General features: G+C 35.7%; 1 protein-coding gene across 1 annotated transcript in view; it reads right to left on the bottom strand.

The window, feature by feature from the left end:
- Nucleotides 1-733: 733 nt before the first annotated feature.
- Ppp4r3b (protein phosphatase 4 regulatory subunit 3B) overlaps nt 734-20019 on the bottom strand; it is a 47771-nt gene continuing 28485 nt past the window's right edge. Inside the window, exons 9-16 of the mRNA XM_052199727.1 lie at nt 19774-19876; nt 17914-17955; nt 15261-15419; nt 11412-11581; nt 9689-9828; nt 9146-9330; nt 7153-7355; nt 734-3035 (exon numbers count right to left, since the gene is read on the bottom strand). Of these exons, the coding sequence (XP_052055687.1) occupies nt 2940-3035; nt 7153-7355; nt 9146-9330; nt 9689-9828; nt 11412-11581; nt 15261-15419; nt 17914-17955; nt 19774-19876 (1098 nt within the window). The 3' untranslated portion in view covers nt 734-2939. The remainder of the gene's footprint in view (nt 3036-7152; nt 7356-9145; nt 9331-9688; nt 9829-11411; nt 11582-15260; nt 15420-17913; nt 17956-19773; nt 19877-20019) is intronic.

Genomic DNA, 20019 nt, shown 5'->3' with positions numbered 1-20019 from the left:
TCTTCAAAGAAATTAGTCTATATATAGTGCATGCATGCATTCATTCATATTAGACACTGTTTCTACTAAGCATGATACACACCAAGGGTATAGCAGTCAATGATACTGACAGGATCCCTGCTTTCATGATGGCCCAGAAAGCGGTGTCGGAAGGGAAGCCAAGTGCAGCAATAACATGGCAGGTGGCTGCATGGACAAGAGAGGTGCACAGCGGTTTGGGAAACACATGCTGAGCTAAACTTGTGACTAGGAGGGTTAGCATAGGAAAAGTGATAGTGGGTTTGGGTAATGTAGGAAATGTAGAAAACTTACTTTCATTTTTAAAGGTGTGGTTGCAAGGCAGCCAGCCAGCTGTGTTAGTAGTTTTGGATTTATCAGGTATGAAACAGTCCAAAGGCGGTATCTTGGCTGTGGTAAGAGACTTTTATATTTGAAGCAGGGCATTTGGAAAATAAGTGTGAGAAATGTAGGAAATGATTACCTTTTCTACAAAAGTTGTTGTAAGAACAGACCAAAGGATCCCCTGACTGAACCTGCTGAGGAAAATGCTATGTGGGTTCTGGTCTTTATAGAGCATCAATCAGGCTTAGCAGCAAGCTCCTCTACCCACTTAGTGAGCTTGCTGGCCTTAACTGGGATTTTTCATAAATTTCATCTCATCTGTTTGAATGTAAAATGATACTTTAAGTTCCAACCTTCCCCATGCAGAAAAAAACAGTGATTAACACGTGAATCTGTTTCACATAACTTTTTATTAAAAATAGTTTTTTATTAGGTACATGTTTACAGATATTTTTAGGACCCAAGGCATACAAATATGTGCTCTGGCTTGAACTAGCTGAGTGGAGCTAATGCTATCAGCACCCCAGCCTGCATGAGGGTGGTCGCTCAGGACAGCAGCTGCTGTGGAATCTTCCTAGTTGTGCCTGCTAAGGATCCCTTCATCATGTGGGTGAGCATACGCATTACACAACTGTTGCCCTTGGACTTTAAGAAAACATTCATTTCCGTTGTAAGAAACACTTCCCATAATGTCTTAAAAGGTTGAAGTTCCCTCAGAAAGGAAAATTCAAGGAAGTCTTTATATGGTACAGTACTTTAGTTATATAACAAAAGAGTTAACAGAACAGTTTATAGGTCAGGGCTGCTTAGATTCTAAGCACTAAGATGGTAGAGGCTTCATAAAACTTGCTTGAAAGAATTCCATACAGTAACTTATTGATGTTGGCTGGAAGTATCCCAGTTCGCTTGTGATACAAGATGAAGGCTTGTATGTGCACCTTTGTTTAGAGGTGACAATGGCTTTACGCTGTTAGGCTTGCTCAAGGTTTACCTCTTGTAAGCGATATTTAAAGTATGGTTGAGTCTTGCATTTAAGACTTTCTGACCTAGTGGCTTATAGCAAATCTTTATGGATTTTATAAGCCTTTAAAAGACAATGTAAACTGGACATATCTCAAAAAATAGTTTACTTATTCACTCACTTTACAATAAAACAAACAGAAGCCTCAATCATGGAATTATAGGGTCACATTTTAATTCCTGAATTTTACAGTTTAGCAGTAATATCACCACATGTATACAAATGGTGTAAAACAAGTACAGTGGTATTTTTTAATACAAAATAAACATCTGTTTTATGGAAAAACTATACTTTGTATCTACACTGACAGCCCATCTTTTCCAAACAATAGCAAAAATTAAAATTATCTCCAAAATCTCCAACACAGAAAACTGCTTTTAAGCTATTCCAGGAAAAATGGACCCATAACATATTATAGAGCCGATTGATCTAAAGATTGGAGCTGGAACTACTATTTTTAGATTTTTTTTCTCATTAAATTGTAGTTTGAGGTCTTTTTTCTCATCCCAGCAATGATCTTAGATCACAGATGAGCAAACTAACATTAAAATATTTACAATTAACTTGTTCTAAAAAATAAAAGCTCTTAATAGCTTGCCTCAATTCTTTCAGTTCATTTAAGTACATGGAATGTGCTTTATAAATGTCTCACAAAGCAGCTTTCACATCACCCCGTCTGTGGAAAGCTTCCTAGGCCGTGACTCTGATATCTACAGAACCGCTCAGCTTGAATGACGTGTAGATAGTAGTAAGTGCCAGGAAACCCAGCACCATTCCTTGTGGATCTTTATATACTTTTTAGCAGCTCTTAGAACACAAGAGCTAACTTTACTAAGAAAGCAGAAATCCCCTGTCGTAGCCACTCCCAGGCTGGTGAGGAGACCCGTTTCAGAACATTGCTGCTGCATTTCTTGGCTGCTGTTACCTAAAAATGCTGACTTTAAACTTCTATAAGAATGCTATCCATTTGGAACTTGGCTTTTTTTTTTCTTTCTTTTTTCAATGTATTAGAAGTTCTTGGTGTAGAGAAATTGGTATGTGCTGTTGTTACCTAGGGTGTATGTCCTGTAAAATACCAAAGGCCAACTTCTGTGAAATCTTTAAAGAAATGGTCCCAACAATGTAACTTCATTTCTGATGACAGTTCAATTTGTTTTACATAAAAATGTCTTTTAAAAAAAAGGCAACTGATTAAAACAACATGGCCAGCACCATTATACAAGCAATGTTTTTGGGTACTGAAGTCTCACAGTTTTCTCTAGGTTGGACCCTGGGAACAAGCCTGCATTAAATCAACCCTTCTTCCCCTAAACCTGAGACTTTCCTTGCTGGGAAGCTTTCACCCAGATTCTAATTATCATTCTTTTTTGGACAGCTCAAAAGGCAAACCCTTTAATTACTAGGAATTAAATTCTTGGGAAGCCTGGTTCTTACACACTACATTTTCCTACCTGGCCACTGAGAGTCTCTGCTCCTCCGTGTGTTACGTTCCCTAAGAAAGCTTTCCTGTTCAGACCGAGCTCAGTGACAGCTGCAGCATTAGTCAGACCGTGTGTTGGGAGTCCCAGCAAGTGGTCTACGAGCCCAGGCGAGGTCTTTTCCTGGGGGATGATTCTTCTTCCTCATCTTCCTCTTCATCATCTGGATAGTCTACCAAGCCAACCAAACTCCCCTATTGAAGAGTGAAAAACATTTTTATATGAAGGGTAGAAAAAAAATTAACATGAAAACAACATGGTACAAATATCATCACTAAGATATTTGAAGCCATTTTTCTAATTAGCATATCTGAGGTTAAGACAGGATATTGAATTTCAGAAAGGAATTACTTAAATTATGAGCCATTTACTGAGTGCTACTGCTGTGAGTCTCATCGGCAGCTCTTCTGTTGATTCTTGGGTTTTTAATAAAACTTCAGAATTCAATTTAACAAAATGTCACTAGGCAAAAGACTTCCCTTCCCCACCAACTACAAACAGGACAAACACCACCTGGAAGATGGAAGATATCTAACAAAAACTATTTCATTTCTCTAATATCATCTGAGAAGTCTCTAGTTTTTATATGAATTTATTTCATTATAAAGTATACACTATTTCTTTCATTCTACCTTTAAAGAATAATTTAAATGGCTGAAGACAGATAATAAAAACGAGAAATGGTTTATAAAAGCTAGTGCTTAAAAATAAGGATGAGGTAATTCAGGATTTGGCCTTTTATGAGTAACACAGTTCCCCTTTGAAATCCTAAGAAAGCTTTGGGAACTTTACAGAAAATGGCAGGTATTTTCAGGAATGACTCATTGTGAACCAATTCTATGAAGCTTATGGATGCCCTACAAAAAGGTTTAGTTCAAACCTTTTGTACCTCAAGTGCTAATAAACAAATATAATCTCAGTAATTTGTCCTTTATACCTGAGTGACTCCATATGTAAACAAGTACCTGGAATAACAATGAAAGAATAAGCAAAACACTGTAATTTGACAGAGATGGACTGAGCCTCTATAAGCAGTTACCAGTGTATGAACTAAAGAAGGGAGATATTTGGAAAATTCCTAATTCTTGTTTGCTAAAACAATCATGTTAAGTTGAAATCAGAAATAGGCTTAAATGTTAGGACATATTGGGTTCATTGTCTGATTTCAGTTTTCAAGACTGTTCTGTATAGAAGAGTCTACAGTGACTAAAGCAGTTTAAAGTTGGATAATACATTTACTTTATTGTCTCCTTAAATTAACAAAAATAAAAGTAAATTGAAAAGATAAGGAAAATGAGAAGAAAAATAGAAGATGAAAACTGGAAGAGAGCAAGAATGGAATATATGCTAATGGATAAAGAAATGTGAACAAGAACACAATAGGCAGTAAAGACATCAAGATATTGAGAAAAAGAGGAAAACAAGCTGGCTAGACAGACATGGGACTCTCCACTGCCAGAAAATACTCATTCCTGTCATCATAAAATGGTGAATGATAGGAATTTCCAAAGAGAAAAAGGCTGGCACTTACAGCACAGAGTAAGAATTGAAACCAAATAGATACTATAACCCCAAGCCTTCCCTCAGAACACCCGAGATGTAACAGACTAGTTATGCTGCTATACAATTAACACCATGGTGAGGCCAAGGGAGGATGCTGGTAGGATTAGGTGGGGTCCTGAAGATAAGTGGGAAACACAGACTGCTCTGTCTAAATCAAGTCATTGCTTTAGACCCGCAGTTAAGTTACCCTCTGCAATGTACAATTCAGTGTTCCCAGTATCACAGCAGTATGTATTATCCCTCCTACTTCTGTAACATCATCACTTTCCTCCCCCGAAGTCCCTAACCTGTCTTTCCCCATAACTCCCTCTTTCTAGGGTACAGGCAAGCACTGATCTAACTTGCTGTCCACTCCCCACTGCTGCTGAAGGAGCTATTCTCATCAGCTCACCTAACACACTGGACTGCTAATCTATGTCATAACACACCACTCTTTCACTCCTTTCCTGCTACTCGCATTGTTTGCCCAATTCACGAGTTGGCAGACATTTGTGTGGTCCCACCTTTTCCATTATGAATAATGCTTTCAATAATCACATACTTTTTTTTTTTGAGTCAATATGTTTTCAGTGTTTCTCTGAGACAGGACTGATGTGTAAGACATGCTGGTCTTGAACTCGCATCTGACCTCAGCCTTCAGAATGCTGGTCATGCACAGCTTGTTGCAATTTTCCTGAGTGTATACACAGGAATGAAACTGTTTTCTGTGTCATATAGTTGATGTGTTTAGCCTTGGAAGGGAGTAGGAATTAGGTCTAATAGGCTGTGTTCCATAAATGCTATTTCATGTTAATTCCCCATCAGCAATGAATATGGATTGTAATTTCTCCTAGCTAACAATTGTCTATTAAAAAAATATAGCCACTCTAGTGGGTGTGAACTGTTCTTCTGTGCATGAGTATGAGCATGTCTGCCACACATGGGGCATGTGTGGTGTTGGGTAAGGAGAGCAGAGGACAACCTTGAGTGTTGGGTCCTCACATTCTAGCTTGTTTTAAGTCAGAGACTTGCAAACTTGTGGGGATTCTCACGGCTCCTCCCATCTTGCAGTGTGAGTGCTGGGGGAACAGACACAAGCCCTAGATTTTCATGCTTCCACAGCAAGTGCTTCACCCGTGGGACCATCTCTTCAGCGCTTTGCTGTAGTTTTGTGTTTGTCTGAGTAATGATGTCAAACATTTTATCATGTGTTTATTTAGGCTATAGTGTTTAGCTTCGCTGGTGAAATGTCTGTGTATGACCTTTGGGGTTGATATTTCTGGTAACGCTCCATATGCTCTGGACCCCACTTGCTAGAGGGTTTACAAAGCAGGACCCCATGTTGTAGTTCATTTATTTTTTTTTAACTTTATACTAGTATCATTTCTGATCACCATGCTATGTAGTTTCTTTTTTCTTTTGTAATTTATGCCTTGGGTGTTATACTGTCCCAGAGCAAGGTCTTAAATATTTATTTCTGTTTTATGACAGCTTTATATTTATTTATGTTTAGGTCTTTTAAAAGTTTTATATCAAGTGAGTCCAACATTTCTTTTGCATGTGGTTATTCAATATGTATTATTTGTTGAAAAGAATCTTTTAAAAAATTTTAATGAGTTATTTTTATTTTATATGCATGGGTAGTTTGTCTACATGTGTGTTTGTGTGAGGGTGTCAGATACTCGGGAATTGAAGTTATAGTCAGTTGTGAGCTGCCACGTGGTTGCTGGGAATTGAACCTAGGTTCTGTGGAAGAGCAGTTGGCTCTTACACTGAGCCATCTCTACAGCCCTGAAAAGAATTTTCGTTATTGAACTATCACATACTTTTTTTTGTTGTTGAAATCTGTTCCCCCCCCCCCCCCAAATTCCTAAGAACTTCAGGACTCACGATCCTTCTGCCTTGCGGCCTCCTGAACAGCACGGATTGCAAAGAGCAGGTAATCATACCCAGCTTTTGTGGTATATGTTCTTGTTTGGGGATGAGAGCTTGTAGATGATAACTAACTATACAGCACAGACTCTCAGCTGCTGGGATTGTAGGCACATGCAACCCATGCCTGACTAATTTTCTTTTCTTTTCTTTTTAATATATGAAAATTCAATGATCACCATAAGGATCAAAACAAATGACTAAATTAACTGTAGAAGAGGATTTTTCCCCCCTCTCTGCAGCAGAGTAAATTATATCTAAGTGTAATTTCAATCATGCAAGGACTTTTTTTACTCTCTAATAGGAGATTACACAGTAGTAATTTTGGTTGTTTCACTAAATGTGCTAACCAATTACAATCATGGTTAAATAATAGCAGTTACAACAACATCCTGTCTTGCTCATGATTAAATGGGAATATTCCTACTATTTCTTGAATACAAAGCTAAGTTTTGGTGTTAGACAAGTAGCATGTTGAGAAATTATCCATCTGTTCCAACTTTATTGAGCATGTGCATTCGGAAACAGGGTGAAATGCACATTCTATACAGCCCTACACATAGATCTGAAATGATGGATGTAAAGATCACACTGCTATGATGCTTTTAACTGTAACAAACTGGTAATTTTCAATAATAGGCTCATATATAGAGAAATAAAATGGTCAACAGTGCTTTAAGTCCTAATAAAAGTTTATCCTAAAATTTACATAATATGCAAGGTAAACCTCACGTGTTTCATTCATTCTTTTTTCATTCTTTGAAACATTAATCATCTTCAGCACACACAGTAGTTTTACAGATGGAAAAGTTTGTTTAGAGTTCTTATTTCACATACCTTTGTGGCTGAACCTGATGTAGCCAAGTTTGCAGTTTTGGAAGAGGACCCATTAGAGTTTGCTGGTGCTGTCTGAGCCACTACAGACTTACTGTTTGCACTGTTTGTTCCATTAGCAGCACTGGGGGAATGGGAGAAAGTAAATTTGAAGCCACCAGAAGATGTCCTTTTGGGAAGGTTTTCCTTATCTTCACTTTCTTTTGCTAAAGCAAAAGTAAAATGAGCCCACATTAAATATTGCTAAATCAAAGTATTTGTTAAGGTAACAACATAACAACTTTGCCTATGCTTTCTAACAGTACATGTTAAGATAAGTACATTTTCTTTTTGGTCAGACTCTTTGGAACTTCAATGAACAGAACCAATCATCTTACAGTGTAGATGGTTCTCAGTGTTTGCTTGGAAAGAAGCTCTTAGCAGTCTGACTTCTGTTACTGTCTTCATTCACTGACTCTCCTCTACAAATCTTCCTTCAAAAGTCATCATGGCAAATACCAAGGACAACTATTAAGTACCCTAGTCACATACTCCCTAAACACTTCAAGTTCCTTTACTGGATTCCTTCATAGCATAAGTGCCCAAACTCCTTTAAAGTCTGGTCAATTTTATTTTGACACATTTCTTAACAGCATGCATGCAATAGTAGATGCAATACTTACGCATGGTCTTCGTTTCTTTGTGATAGTTAATATTGAGGGCAATATCTCTACCGACTAAAACTGGGTTCAAGAGCTAGCAATTATACAAATAAAAAGTGAATAATGTTTTTTAGAACACCAGTAGGCTCCTTGTTAGTCTTGAATGGTACTCATGGTACTAATGAATAGGAAATGAGTTATTAGAGAATAGCGGAAAGAAAAGGTACTAAGTGACCTGAATGAGTTTCTAAGAAGAAATGAAGAATAAGTAACATCCAAAATACATCTAAGTGATAATTTTCCTTCCAACATATAAATTAATTATTAATTAAATTATTAAGTAATTTAATATTGAACATATTAAATATAAATAGTATTTGCAGGTCAGTATTCTTTAGGGCATAAAATTGTGATTATTTCTCTTGAAAGATACTAGCTATACCTTCCCTCTTTGAGGCAGTGTCTAATGTATCTGAGACTGGTCCCAAACTTGGTTTGTAGCTGAGGATCACCTTCAATTTCTAGTCTTCCTGCCTCTACCTCTTTTAGTGCTGGATCACGAGAAGATGCCACTATGCCTCCTGGGTTTGGGTTTGTTTTGCCTTTTGGGGGGACAGGGTCTTTCTATGTCGCATGGCCTGCCTCAGCCCAAGAATGCTGGGAATTACAGATGCTGCCACCATTCCTAACTCCCCCCACGCCCCTTTCTATCTTCACATGATTAAGTAATAGCTGAAGTGTCAAAGAGGAAAGTCATGTCTTTTGAGTTCACTTTGCACAAGCTGTAAATACCAGAGGTGAAGTGTTCTAAGCTTCTATAGTAAAAGTCTTAGTTAATAATAGAGACTATGAAAATTTTAATTATAATAGAAATCTCAATCAAATTTTAGCAAAGAAACAAAGTCAGGACGGATCTGTTCAGAAATGTAGTATACCACAGATTTCTAACAGTTGTCAGGTGTGGTGGCTCACACTATAACCACAACATTTGAGAAACTGAGGTTGGCTGACTGTGAGTTCTAGGCCAGAACAAGGCTAAGTATTGAGACCTTGTTTTAAATATTATAAACTGAAAATTTTTGAACTCAAAATGGATAGTATAAAAAAACACCAAGTTCAAGGAAAGCATTTTAAATATGAATATCCAAAATAGCTTTAAAAGGGTATGAATCAGTATAAAATTCTTGTGCTTCTTGTTTTACAAACCTTGGACATATTTTTCCAAATAAGTAAAATATTATTATGGTTTATGTGTGTTTGTATGTGTGTGTATGGTATTGAGGATCAAACTCAGGCTGTATAATTGTTTTACTTAGTGAGAGGTGTTAACATATGAAAATTATGGTTATCAGTACCTTTTTTAGTCTCCATAAATTTTTCATAACTATCTGGAAAATCATCTTCGGTCTTAGATTTTTCAACTGGTGTTATGACGGCCTTTCCTTCTTCATCATCATCTTCATTAAACCACATTTCTTCATCCTCTTCCAAGGCTTTTGTATCTCTGCGAAATCGGTTACTACGCAATATAGATGGTACACTGCAAGAAATATGTCAGATGCTCAGGGATGACTACAGGATAAACTTTGGAAAGGAGGACTAACCAGGATGAGCTAATGTAGTTTAACATAGCATGTACAGCATATCAAATTACTCTCAGCCATCATGTAAGATGTAGCTAGAGAAACCTTCAAATGTCTTTGTATGTTGCAAATTAAGACTCCATTGAAATTAATATACACAATACCAAGTCGTCATATAATTAAATGATGTGGCAGAAAGACAGTTTACCTTATGATTTGCTAATACAAAAAATTCCACAGGGTAAGATATAAACTGTGTACAACTTTGTACTTAATTTTGCTTGCTACACATGTAATAATACATTTAAACAATACCTGTTCAGTTTCTGATTTTGTCTGTCTTTTTCTTGTTCATATTTAGTCTTCAATCCTTTGAATGTCTGAACATATTCAATTGATTCAAGTGCTTTATAAAAGTTTTCAACTATATGTGCAGTAAGAGACTTGATATCTTCCTGTATAGGCACAAAATTCATATTATAAAACAAAATAACTTGTTGAGAAAAACAAAAACAAAAACTTGTATAGTTCCAAATTTGATCAAAAAAGGTTTTTCAAAATCACCTTCTAAAAATAAATGTCCTAGATTCCTTATACATGAGCCAGGACAGGACTCCACAGAGACCTTGGAACAAGAAGAGGCAATTCACTGGAGCCCTTTAGGGGCTACAAGAACATTTAAAAAGCAATGGGTTTAGTTTATGTCTTAGTGCTTTATACAGTACTTCACAATTTAAAGAAAACCTTTATAACTTTATATATAATTATCATAATCCTATGAATATTTTACCATTTTAGAAAAAGACAAAATTTAGGCCTTGAAAGCTTATTATAGAACAGTATTAAGCCCATATATTCAGTAAATGTTAATGATTTCCTATTTAATGCTGTCAAAAAAGTCTTATCTAAATACATAATAAGAGATTCTTTTGATCATTCTATATATACAAATTGGGTAAACTACTTAACTGGAGTCTGTATTTTGTACTTTGGCATAGACTGTTGTACATGGAACAAAGACATGTTAAGGTTGAAGATTTAGTGGACTCAGCTTATCAATTAAAAAAAAACAACTCTAACTAAGGAGTTGGGATAGAGGTGTGAACTCAATTCATCTTCCCAAATGTCCATAAGGAAGCCATCAGGACAGACAGCGATAGGGGTAGCCAACACTGCCACTCCTCTAAGCTAAAGCACCTCTACCTCTTCATCTATTGAAATATCATACTCTTGGCAAGAGGTGACTCTCAGAAATCTTGTTTTGTAAGAAACAAACAAGAAAATGAATTTTTAGTTTTCCTCTTTCACATTCTTTTCACTTGGCCATTTCCTTGAGGAGATGATCTGAGGTAAGTGCTGCTGACTATAGTAATGAGCTATCGCTATTATTTATGCTTGCTCTCTCCAGCCTGCCTTATGAGAAGAGTTTGTAGGAAAGTGGTAGGGACAGTGGTAGGGACAGTGGCAGGTGCCGCGTGTGCTGCTGTCGCCATCGATGCTTTCACAGGTGACTGAGTTATGTCTGCTGCCTCAGTTCCCTCATCTGTAATAAAAGGCATTTGGCCTACTTTTAACCTCTCAATTCTTTCATACTTAAAAATTTAAAATTCCATCATACTGTTTAGGCATCTTGTATAAAATTCTGAGGAAGAAAAATTTTAATTTTTGTATTCATTTTTATTATTACTCCTATGTATTACAAATTCCTTGAACTTCACAATTTTCAATAGTGGCTTGGGGACTGACTTGGTACAGCTTACCTACCACATAGAAGGATCCATATGATACCCAAAAGTGACCCTCCCACAAATAAAAATTACAATCATTCAACCATCAACCATGTAAAAGCAAGAATAAAAAAGTAAGTGATTTTTAAAATTTCAGTTTATTAGAAATAAACTCTAAGACACATGGAATGAACAATTTCAGGATAAGAACGAAGAAACCAATTTGATTACATACAATTATTTAACTTTTATATAAAAAATTACTTGTTTATGTATGATTACTAAGAGATCTTAGTAAATCATAAACTTACCACTCTTATAAATTCAAACAATTCAATAACAGCTGAATTTAAAAGATTGTACCGAGTGCCATTATCCAAAAGGGCATTTATAACTGGTTCAAAAAGATTTCCTTTGGTGATGTAACGATTATAAAATTCATCCTTAAGGCCAATTATTCGCCTCATAAAGCGAAGAGCACCTAATTAAAAAAAGAAGAGGTTAATGAATCTACTAAAATTATTTTCAGATATTTTTGATATAAAGCAATGTTTAACTCTTTCTAAAATAAAAAGTAAAATGGTACATTAAGAAAAAAAGAGGACTTTAAAAACAAACTGTTTAGGAATGACAGCTGGCTTGGCTCCCTCAGTGGATAAGGGCTTGGTAACCAAATTCAACACCCAGAACCCACACGGAGGTGGAAGGAAAGAGCTGACTCTACAAAGTTATTCTCTAACATCATGCACACACAAAACAGTGATAAAGAAATCAGTATCTATAGACTCTCCCGCTAGTCAGTAATACCTGTAGCAGAGGAAGCTTAGAATTGGGGGCTCTTCCTAGGGAGGCTCTCGGAGGCAGCTGTTTGTGTTTAGCTTTCTTGGAATACAAAGGAGCTCTCAGTAACATCACAGATCTAACCTTTTAGATGGTTTGAACGGAGGCCATACATCTCCTACTAGTCCTCTGCTCTTGCTCTGGAAATGCCACTTCTAAATTAACACTATGTTTACATTATGACATTATTTCTTTGATTATCAGTTATGTATGAACCATAGTAGATCAGATTGCATTTGCTAACAAAAATATCACCAGAGTAAGAACTATACACTGAATGGCATTTCATATTTTAAAATATTTACAAAAAAGGCGTTCTTTTTTTAAGTAGCTTTTACTAGTTAAAAAACAAACCAAACTGGTTACAGAACAACAAACACTGCAATTTTAATTCTTTATTTTTATGTGTACTTTAATATAACTTCCCTCTTAGTTTAATTTCTTTTATAGCTATCATTGGCTAGGACTCTCAAATTTTATGTATCTCTCATTTTGATTGTTAAGGATATAACTCCATAACTACATAAATGAAGAAACTGTACCTAGTATAAAACTCTCTCTCTCTCTCTACACACACACACACACACACACACACACACACACACACACACACACACACACACACACACCATATACACATGTGAAAATAAAAATACAATAAGACTGAAACCCTGGGAAGGTCTGAGTTTGAGGCCTCGCGCTGAGGCTGCTAGGCGCTAAAGACTTCCAAGCTATAGGTCCAACAGCTTCAGTTGATAATGATAGAGACCTTGAAACAAACCAAGGCTTATTATCTGGAATTTCATCTAATCAGGATATAAGGATTATTGGGTATAATCTATAATCATATTTAGGATTATTTATGAAAAAATCACAAGAACACAAATCCTTCCAAAATTATTATAGAAATGTAATGCCAATGAGATGAACTGAATGGCTATAAATAACCAAGAGAATTATGAAAATTAGGGGCAAACGCAAAAGGCAGGCATTTAAATCTACAGAAATATGTAATGAAAGAAAACGCTGTTACTATTTCATCTGAGAAGATTAAGTAATAGATATTAAAGAAAAAAGGCACAAGTGTTTTCTTAGTATAACAAAAAAGTATTTTCATCTTTGGTAAGTATTTAATGAAGGTGTTAGTATAGGTGGCTAGTTACCTAGACTATCATGTTATACTATGCACTAAAATATATTTCATATATATATTACATATTAACATAAATAATGAGAATACTAGAAAATATTGAAGAGAATAGAACACAGAAATATTCCTAAGCATGACAACTCAAAAAATAAAAGGTAAACTGAATTTGTAAAAATTAATGAAACATTTAAAAAATATATATGTACCAGTATAGGTACATATACAGTACGTTTGTGTGTGCTGGTGTTACTGGAGCACCTGGAGGACAATCTCAGGTGTCATCTACCTTCTTTGAGACATGCTCTCTCAGTGGCTCGAAGCCCACGTTAGGACAGACTGGCTAGCCAACAAGCCTCAGAGACCTTCCTGCCTCTGTCTCCCTGGAGGTAGTATTGTAGGTGTGCATGCCACCAGCTCTGTACGTGGATTCTGGGAGTCAAATTCAAGTCTTTTTTTCTCAACTGAGCCATTCTCCAGCTCTGACAGAGACTTTAATTTTTTAAAGCTACATGGAAAACATTATAAACAGAAGGGAAGCAAAACTGGGGCACCTTCTAAGACAGAAATTTAGTACACAAATGTTCCGTGAAAAAGAAGAGCTGCAGTTCACATCAGATGAGAATGCCAATGAGGATCACATGATAACTTGGACCCAACTCCCGTCATTTTGGGGGTGAAGGCAGAAGTATAAGCATCATTCAGACCTATATAGCAAATCTGAGTTACAAACACACACACACACACACACACACACACAATTTATATATTTATATTTGTTTTTGTGAGACAGGGTTTCTCTGTGTAGCCCTAGCTGTCCTGGAACTCACGCCGTAGACCAGGTTGGTCTTGAAATCAGAAATCTGCCTGCCTCTGCCTCTCAAGTACTGGGATTAAAGGCGTGTGCCACCACTGCCTGGCAAGGCAAATTATATTAATATATGAAAATACCCTATAAGGAGAAAAAAAGAATAAAACTAACACATTTTTATCACTGGAAACCAATTTTAAAAATTAGCAATATAGCTGAGTGCAGTGGCTTGACTATAATCTCAGTACCAGGCTGAGGCAGAGGAGTTCATAAAAGCCTGAGCTATGTAATGTATACCAAGCTAGTTTGGGGCTTCAGAGTGAAAGTCTGTTTTTTTCCCCCAATTTATTTATTAGTGTGGCGTTACAGGGTGCTGGGAAAATGCCAAGTGCTTAAGCTTTTGGGAAAGTAGCCTGATAGGTAGGTAGATGTTAAAATTTATAAAGAATATATATAAAAAAGAAAACATTTTGTCAATTATGCCAATTCTATTATGACTCTTACAGAAATACATTATAATATAAAACATTCTTGTACTAGACAGTATAGATTGGAGTAGTGAAAAAGTAAAAGCTCAGTAATCTCTGCTTTAGAGAATGGTAAAACATCTGTGGAAATCACACTATGAAATGTTATTTAACTAACCTTAAAAAGAAAAAAGTAAGACCAAATAATTTATGGTAGTGCTGAAGGGAACAGAAATGTACTAGTATGCTCTAATTTTCATAAACACAAAAGTGAAAGCCTTCATGTGCGTATCAATATGCTCATGTATATTTGTTCAGGGACAGATCAAAATAAACATTAAAAACACAGGCTGTAAATAACATTAAGTTTTTGCTTGTTTGTTTTGTTCTTTAGAGATTAAATCTCATGTCCCAGGGATGAAGGGGATTGAAAACTCAAGGGCACCCTAGCTACATAGTGAGGTTGAGGTCAGCACATGCACACACGCACGCACATACACGCACGCACATGCACACAGATGCACACACACATGCAGATGTACACACACATGCACATGCAAACATTATAGTTTGATAGAGCTCCAACATAGCAGAACAGTTCTATGACACAATGTTGTTACATGCTATTGTATTCCAACATAACCTAGGTTAATTCAACTCAATCTAAATGTTAGCAGCATGCATGTTAGAATCCACTGCTTCCACTTCATGTGCTCTTGACTTTAAAAATAACAGAATATGAAGCTGAAACACTTTTGTTTCTCAGCTATCTTATTAATGTCACACAATGCTGCTAATAAGCAGATGACTTCATATGGATAACTGGCTTTTACCTCCACTAAAAGTATGTCTTAAACCATTTTTACAAAAATGCCCATTTAAAATGGTTACTTACACAAGGCCAGAAAAGTGTGCTTTGAATTCATCAACACCAAGACTCTTCTTAGCAAGTCCTTGTTCATGATGTAGTTTTTTATGTGGTATGTGTGATGTTCCACACAAAATGTGAGTAACTCTAAAATTAAGGCAAGTAGCTGTGCTGTTTGATAATTATCTACAAAAGAAAGATATTTTGTCAATAAATATAATACAACTAAATAGAATAAATATAGCCTGTATCTTAGAGCAAAAGTATATTTATATCATTTTAAAAGGGCATGTACATAAATATATATTACTTTTATATATATACTCTCAGAATATTATGTTTTAAGGTTCTTGTATAAAAATGCAGTAACAGAAAGAAAAAAGCAATTTACAAAGGTGATAATAAAGCCTTTGTCACACTGCCATTTCCTAGCACTTCACCCTTAATTAGTGCTACCACTGCAAATATGAGCCAATCCACGAAATGACACAACAAAGAGGACACACCTCAAAGCTCTTGCCTGAAGTGTCTCAATTCGAATTTTTTTAAACTTATTTTTGCATGTGTGTAGGAGCACAAACATGGTTGCAGAGAACAGTATTTGGGAGTGGGTTCCCCCAGCCCTTTTGGAGGGAACTGGGACCCAGAACACAGACCTACATGTAAGCCACTCCACCAACTGAGCCCACACAGAAGCCCCCAGGTGAATTAACATTTTAAGTATCCATTATTTAAAAAAAAAAAAAAAATTGCTATTTTTGCTGTTTAAGTACCAAGCAAAAACTAGTTTACTGAGATTTATTAGTAATAATCCTGAATATACCAACTCAATGTTTGGAAACCTGAAACTACTTCTTGCTTATTCTTCTAGATGTTCTGCTTCATGAAACTCTTCAATTTGTATATCAAATTTTAATGTCCACCAAGGACACAATATAGGTTTGTTTAAAAAAATAAAAACCCTACCCTGATAGGAAATTACAGAATCACAGTCTCCTAAAAGTTAACAGTTAACACCATCTAGTACAACTATTTTACTTGAACAGGAACACTAAAATACCTCCCTGCTCAACCAGTGTATTTCAAGCCACATGTATAGAGGTGCCCATGAAGGCCAGATAAAGGATAGGCAGCTGTGAACTGTACAACGTGGGTGCTAGGAACTGAACTACTTCTCTGGAAGAGAAGAGCCTCTCTAGTTCATGCTTAAATGTTTGTGGGGTTGGAGAGATGGCTCAGTGGTTAAGAGCACTAACTGCTCTTCCAGAGGTCCTGAGTTCAATTCCCAGAAACCACATGGTGGCTCACAACCATCTATAATGGGATCTGATGTCCTCTTCTGGTGTGTCTGAAGTGACAATGAATTTACATACATAAATCTTAAAAAAAAACATGTTTTTGTGGCTTTAGGATGCTACTCGAAATAATGCAGCATTCTTTAATTCAACAAAATGGTCTTCACACAAAAATAAAACTAGTACTTCAAACACTGATTTTTACATCAAGAATAAGAACTTGTTCTGACCAAGTTCTGTAATAGCCAGTATACCAGAGCCAAAATTAAAACTGGTCTTTTAAAATTAAAAAACAAAAATTTTATATTTTAAACAGAAGGGAACAAACAGATGTTTTGCCTACATGTGTATCTGTGTGAAGGTGGGGCTGAAGTTATAGAGAGTGGTTAGAGACAGTGGTGAGCTGCCATAGGGTGCTAGGTGCTAGGAACTGAAGCTGGGTCCTCTGGAAGCAGAGCTCTAAACTTGTGAGCCATCATCTCTTCAGGCCCTGGAACTAGCAACCATAAGAGTTTTTCATATTTTTGAAATGTATTTATATAAGATTTTTAAGTATATGTATATTTGTGTCCATTTGTGCACATGAGTGCAGGTACCTTTGAAGGCCAGAAGAGGGTTTCTCATACTTTGGAGATGAAGTTACAGGAAGTTTGAGCTACCTGGAATGAATGCTGGAAAGTGAATTCAGATCTTCTGCAAGAGCGGAAAGTGATCTTAACTGCTGAGCCATCTCTACAGCTCTACAAAAAGTTTTAAAAGGTATTATTGTATGTGTGTTTGTAAATTACATATGGACCAATGAATAATGTCTTCTTTCCACTTTTATGTAAATCTGGGGATAGAACTCAGGTTGCCAAGTTTATATAGCAAACATCTTCACATTCTAAGCCATCTTCGAAGTGGAGGACAAAGACATTTTTAAACAGGGATCTATCCCTTTAATTAAAATTCTTAGCATTCTTCTGTGGAAGCTCACCTAGAGGATTCTGCTGTTTCTTTTGATAAGCTTGGGATAAAGAATTTAATGGTACAAATAGCTTCAATATTATCAGGCCCATACATTGAATGCATATTCTATGGAGAAGCAGGTGGTACAGTCCTGTGCTAAAGTATGTATCCTAACTGATTATAGTCCATTACATCTAATACACAAGAACTACAGATAATTTCTCAAAACAATGTCAAAACAACAAAAATTTACAGAGGGAACAATCTGTTTCTAATCTTTTATAGCTGGAAGTTAGAACTTCTTTATAATAATGAAGCAAATCTGTGCCTGTATTTTATTTTTATGTTAAAAATGTTTTTGTTTCTACATATATATATATACTGATTAAGAAAAAAAAAACCCTCATTATACTTTTAAATTATGGATTTATACTTACCAGGGCAAATTGTGTTGGTTTTGTTAGATCCAAGCATATTATCTTAAAAAAAAAAATGAAATCAACTACTTTGGTTAACAGTATCTTAGATTTACCTAATGTTTTATAGTATACAAACATCTTCAATCATAATTCTTTTTTAATTTTAAAATAACTATTGAATAGTTTGGTCAAATATTATATATCTTTTACAGAATTTGGTACTGAGGTAAATTATTAAAATAACAGTGAACATAGCATAGTGATGCCCACATTTAATCCCAGCCCTTGGATGGCAGATGCAGGCCTCAGTAAGTTTGAGGCCAGCCTGGTCTACACAGTGAATTCCAGGACAGTCAGGGGCACATTACAAATACTAGAAAAAAAGTGAGAAAGTGAACAAACAAAGTACTGTGACAAAAATGTATGATTAAAAATAGGTAAGATGGACAAATTATTTTACTTCCTTTTATTCAACATTTAACAGGATATGTTTCTGCATCACAAAATAATAAACCACAAAATACTGGAAGTTTAAAACTTTAGAGCAACACATACATTAACAATGTGTTTATGCTTAAAAATATGTGCCTGGTAGACAGACAGTTCCTAACGCCCTATAAGCTCATCTGCACAGGGAAATGCAGGAATATAACAGGAGCACTGCCTATGACTGGAAACAATGTACACAGGAAGAATACTAATACGGATAGGATACTATGCAAGATTTAAAGCACCTAAGAATCCTAGACATCACTATGAATAGATCTTATATTAGAGTAATACCCATAATAGAAATAAATTTGCAAATCAAAACTGAAACTGAAGAACAGTACACTGAGCATGCCACAAGAACATAAACCAACAGAAGAGACAAAACTCTTGGGTACATCCTAGAAACTCCAGACTGTGCTGATGTGGGACTGAGAGGTTGCAGGGGCAATTCAACTCTATAGTTATTTTTTTTCCTAAATCAGTAAAGAAGTATGTTAAGTTAGTTTTGATAAAGGTTGTACATGCATATCTACTAACAGACTTTGCTATATTTTGTATGTGGTAGAACTCTTAAAATGAACATTAAAATGCAACAAAAATCTTCTGGTATAGGCATGTGCCTTTTCTTACTTAATTTTATGGTATTAATAATTAAGCTGCTACATCAAAATTCATTTTAATTATTTTAATGGCAGTTTTCCTTTACATATTCTACACTTTGTTCATTTTGCTATCAAAAGTAATATAGTAACAGTCCTGAATTAAGTAAGAAAATGTAAAAATACTCCTTTTGGAATATAATTACAAACCAATGAGAGTGACTAAATAAGGTATGGATAAGTCATAATTTTCACTAGTTCCATAAACATTGTCTTGACTGCCTTCCTCACCACCTTTAAGACAGAGACTCAGAGCCCAGACTGGCCATCGCTCCTAAGTATTTAAGATGGCGCCGAGTTAAGATCTTGCCTCCACTTGTACTTAGTCTTTACATACAGAGATTATAGGCCTGCTGCCACCATATCTGGACAAGGTTCTTTCATTGTTTATTCTAATAAACTAATAATTGCTGCCTAATTAGATTCATACAGCTACAAATGTCTAAAGAATTCTGTATTTAGATATTTCAAAACTATCTTTGTCACCATTCTGCTTTGATTTATAAACTAGACATTGGCATTTGTAAGTTATAAGCATAACTTATGCAACGAATATGAAGAAGCAACAAAAAACACATAAGAAAACCCTGTCCCACATATTATGAACTGATACCCAGAAACAAGGACAACAATGACTTCATAATACACTTGAAATCTTTCAGTAATAACTTCCCTATAATATAAAGTAATACTTTATGGCCATTATAAGGAAATACACAGAACTTACCTTTCTCGCATTTGTCTTCTGATGTATTGGTCAAAAGTGGAGCTGTGAGAACATGCATACAATGGTTGTAGAAGAAATTTAAGAATTCACTCTTTTCGGTTTTCTGAAATAAAATGTTAGAGTATTTTATTACCTTTGCATTTAAAAGGTATCTTCAAGAGTTAGCAGTGAAGGTCATACTCTAACAACAGTACTTTAAGATAATGTGAAAAAAATCCTAGAGTGAAAGAAGCAAACTTAGATACA

This window comes from Apodemus sylvaticus, chromosome 11 (assembly GCF_947179515.1).
Source record: "Apodemus sylvaticus chromosome 11, mApoSyl1.1, whole genome shotgun sequence".
NCBI lineage: Eukaryota > Metazoa > Chordata > Mammalia > Rodentia > Muridae > Apodemus > Apodemus sylvaticus.
The sequence above is the reverse complement of the archived record's forward strand: the minus strand, read 5'-3'. Positions and strand labels throughout refer to the sequence as shown.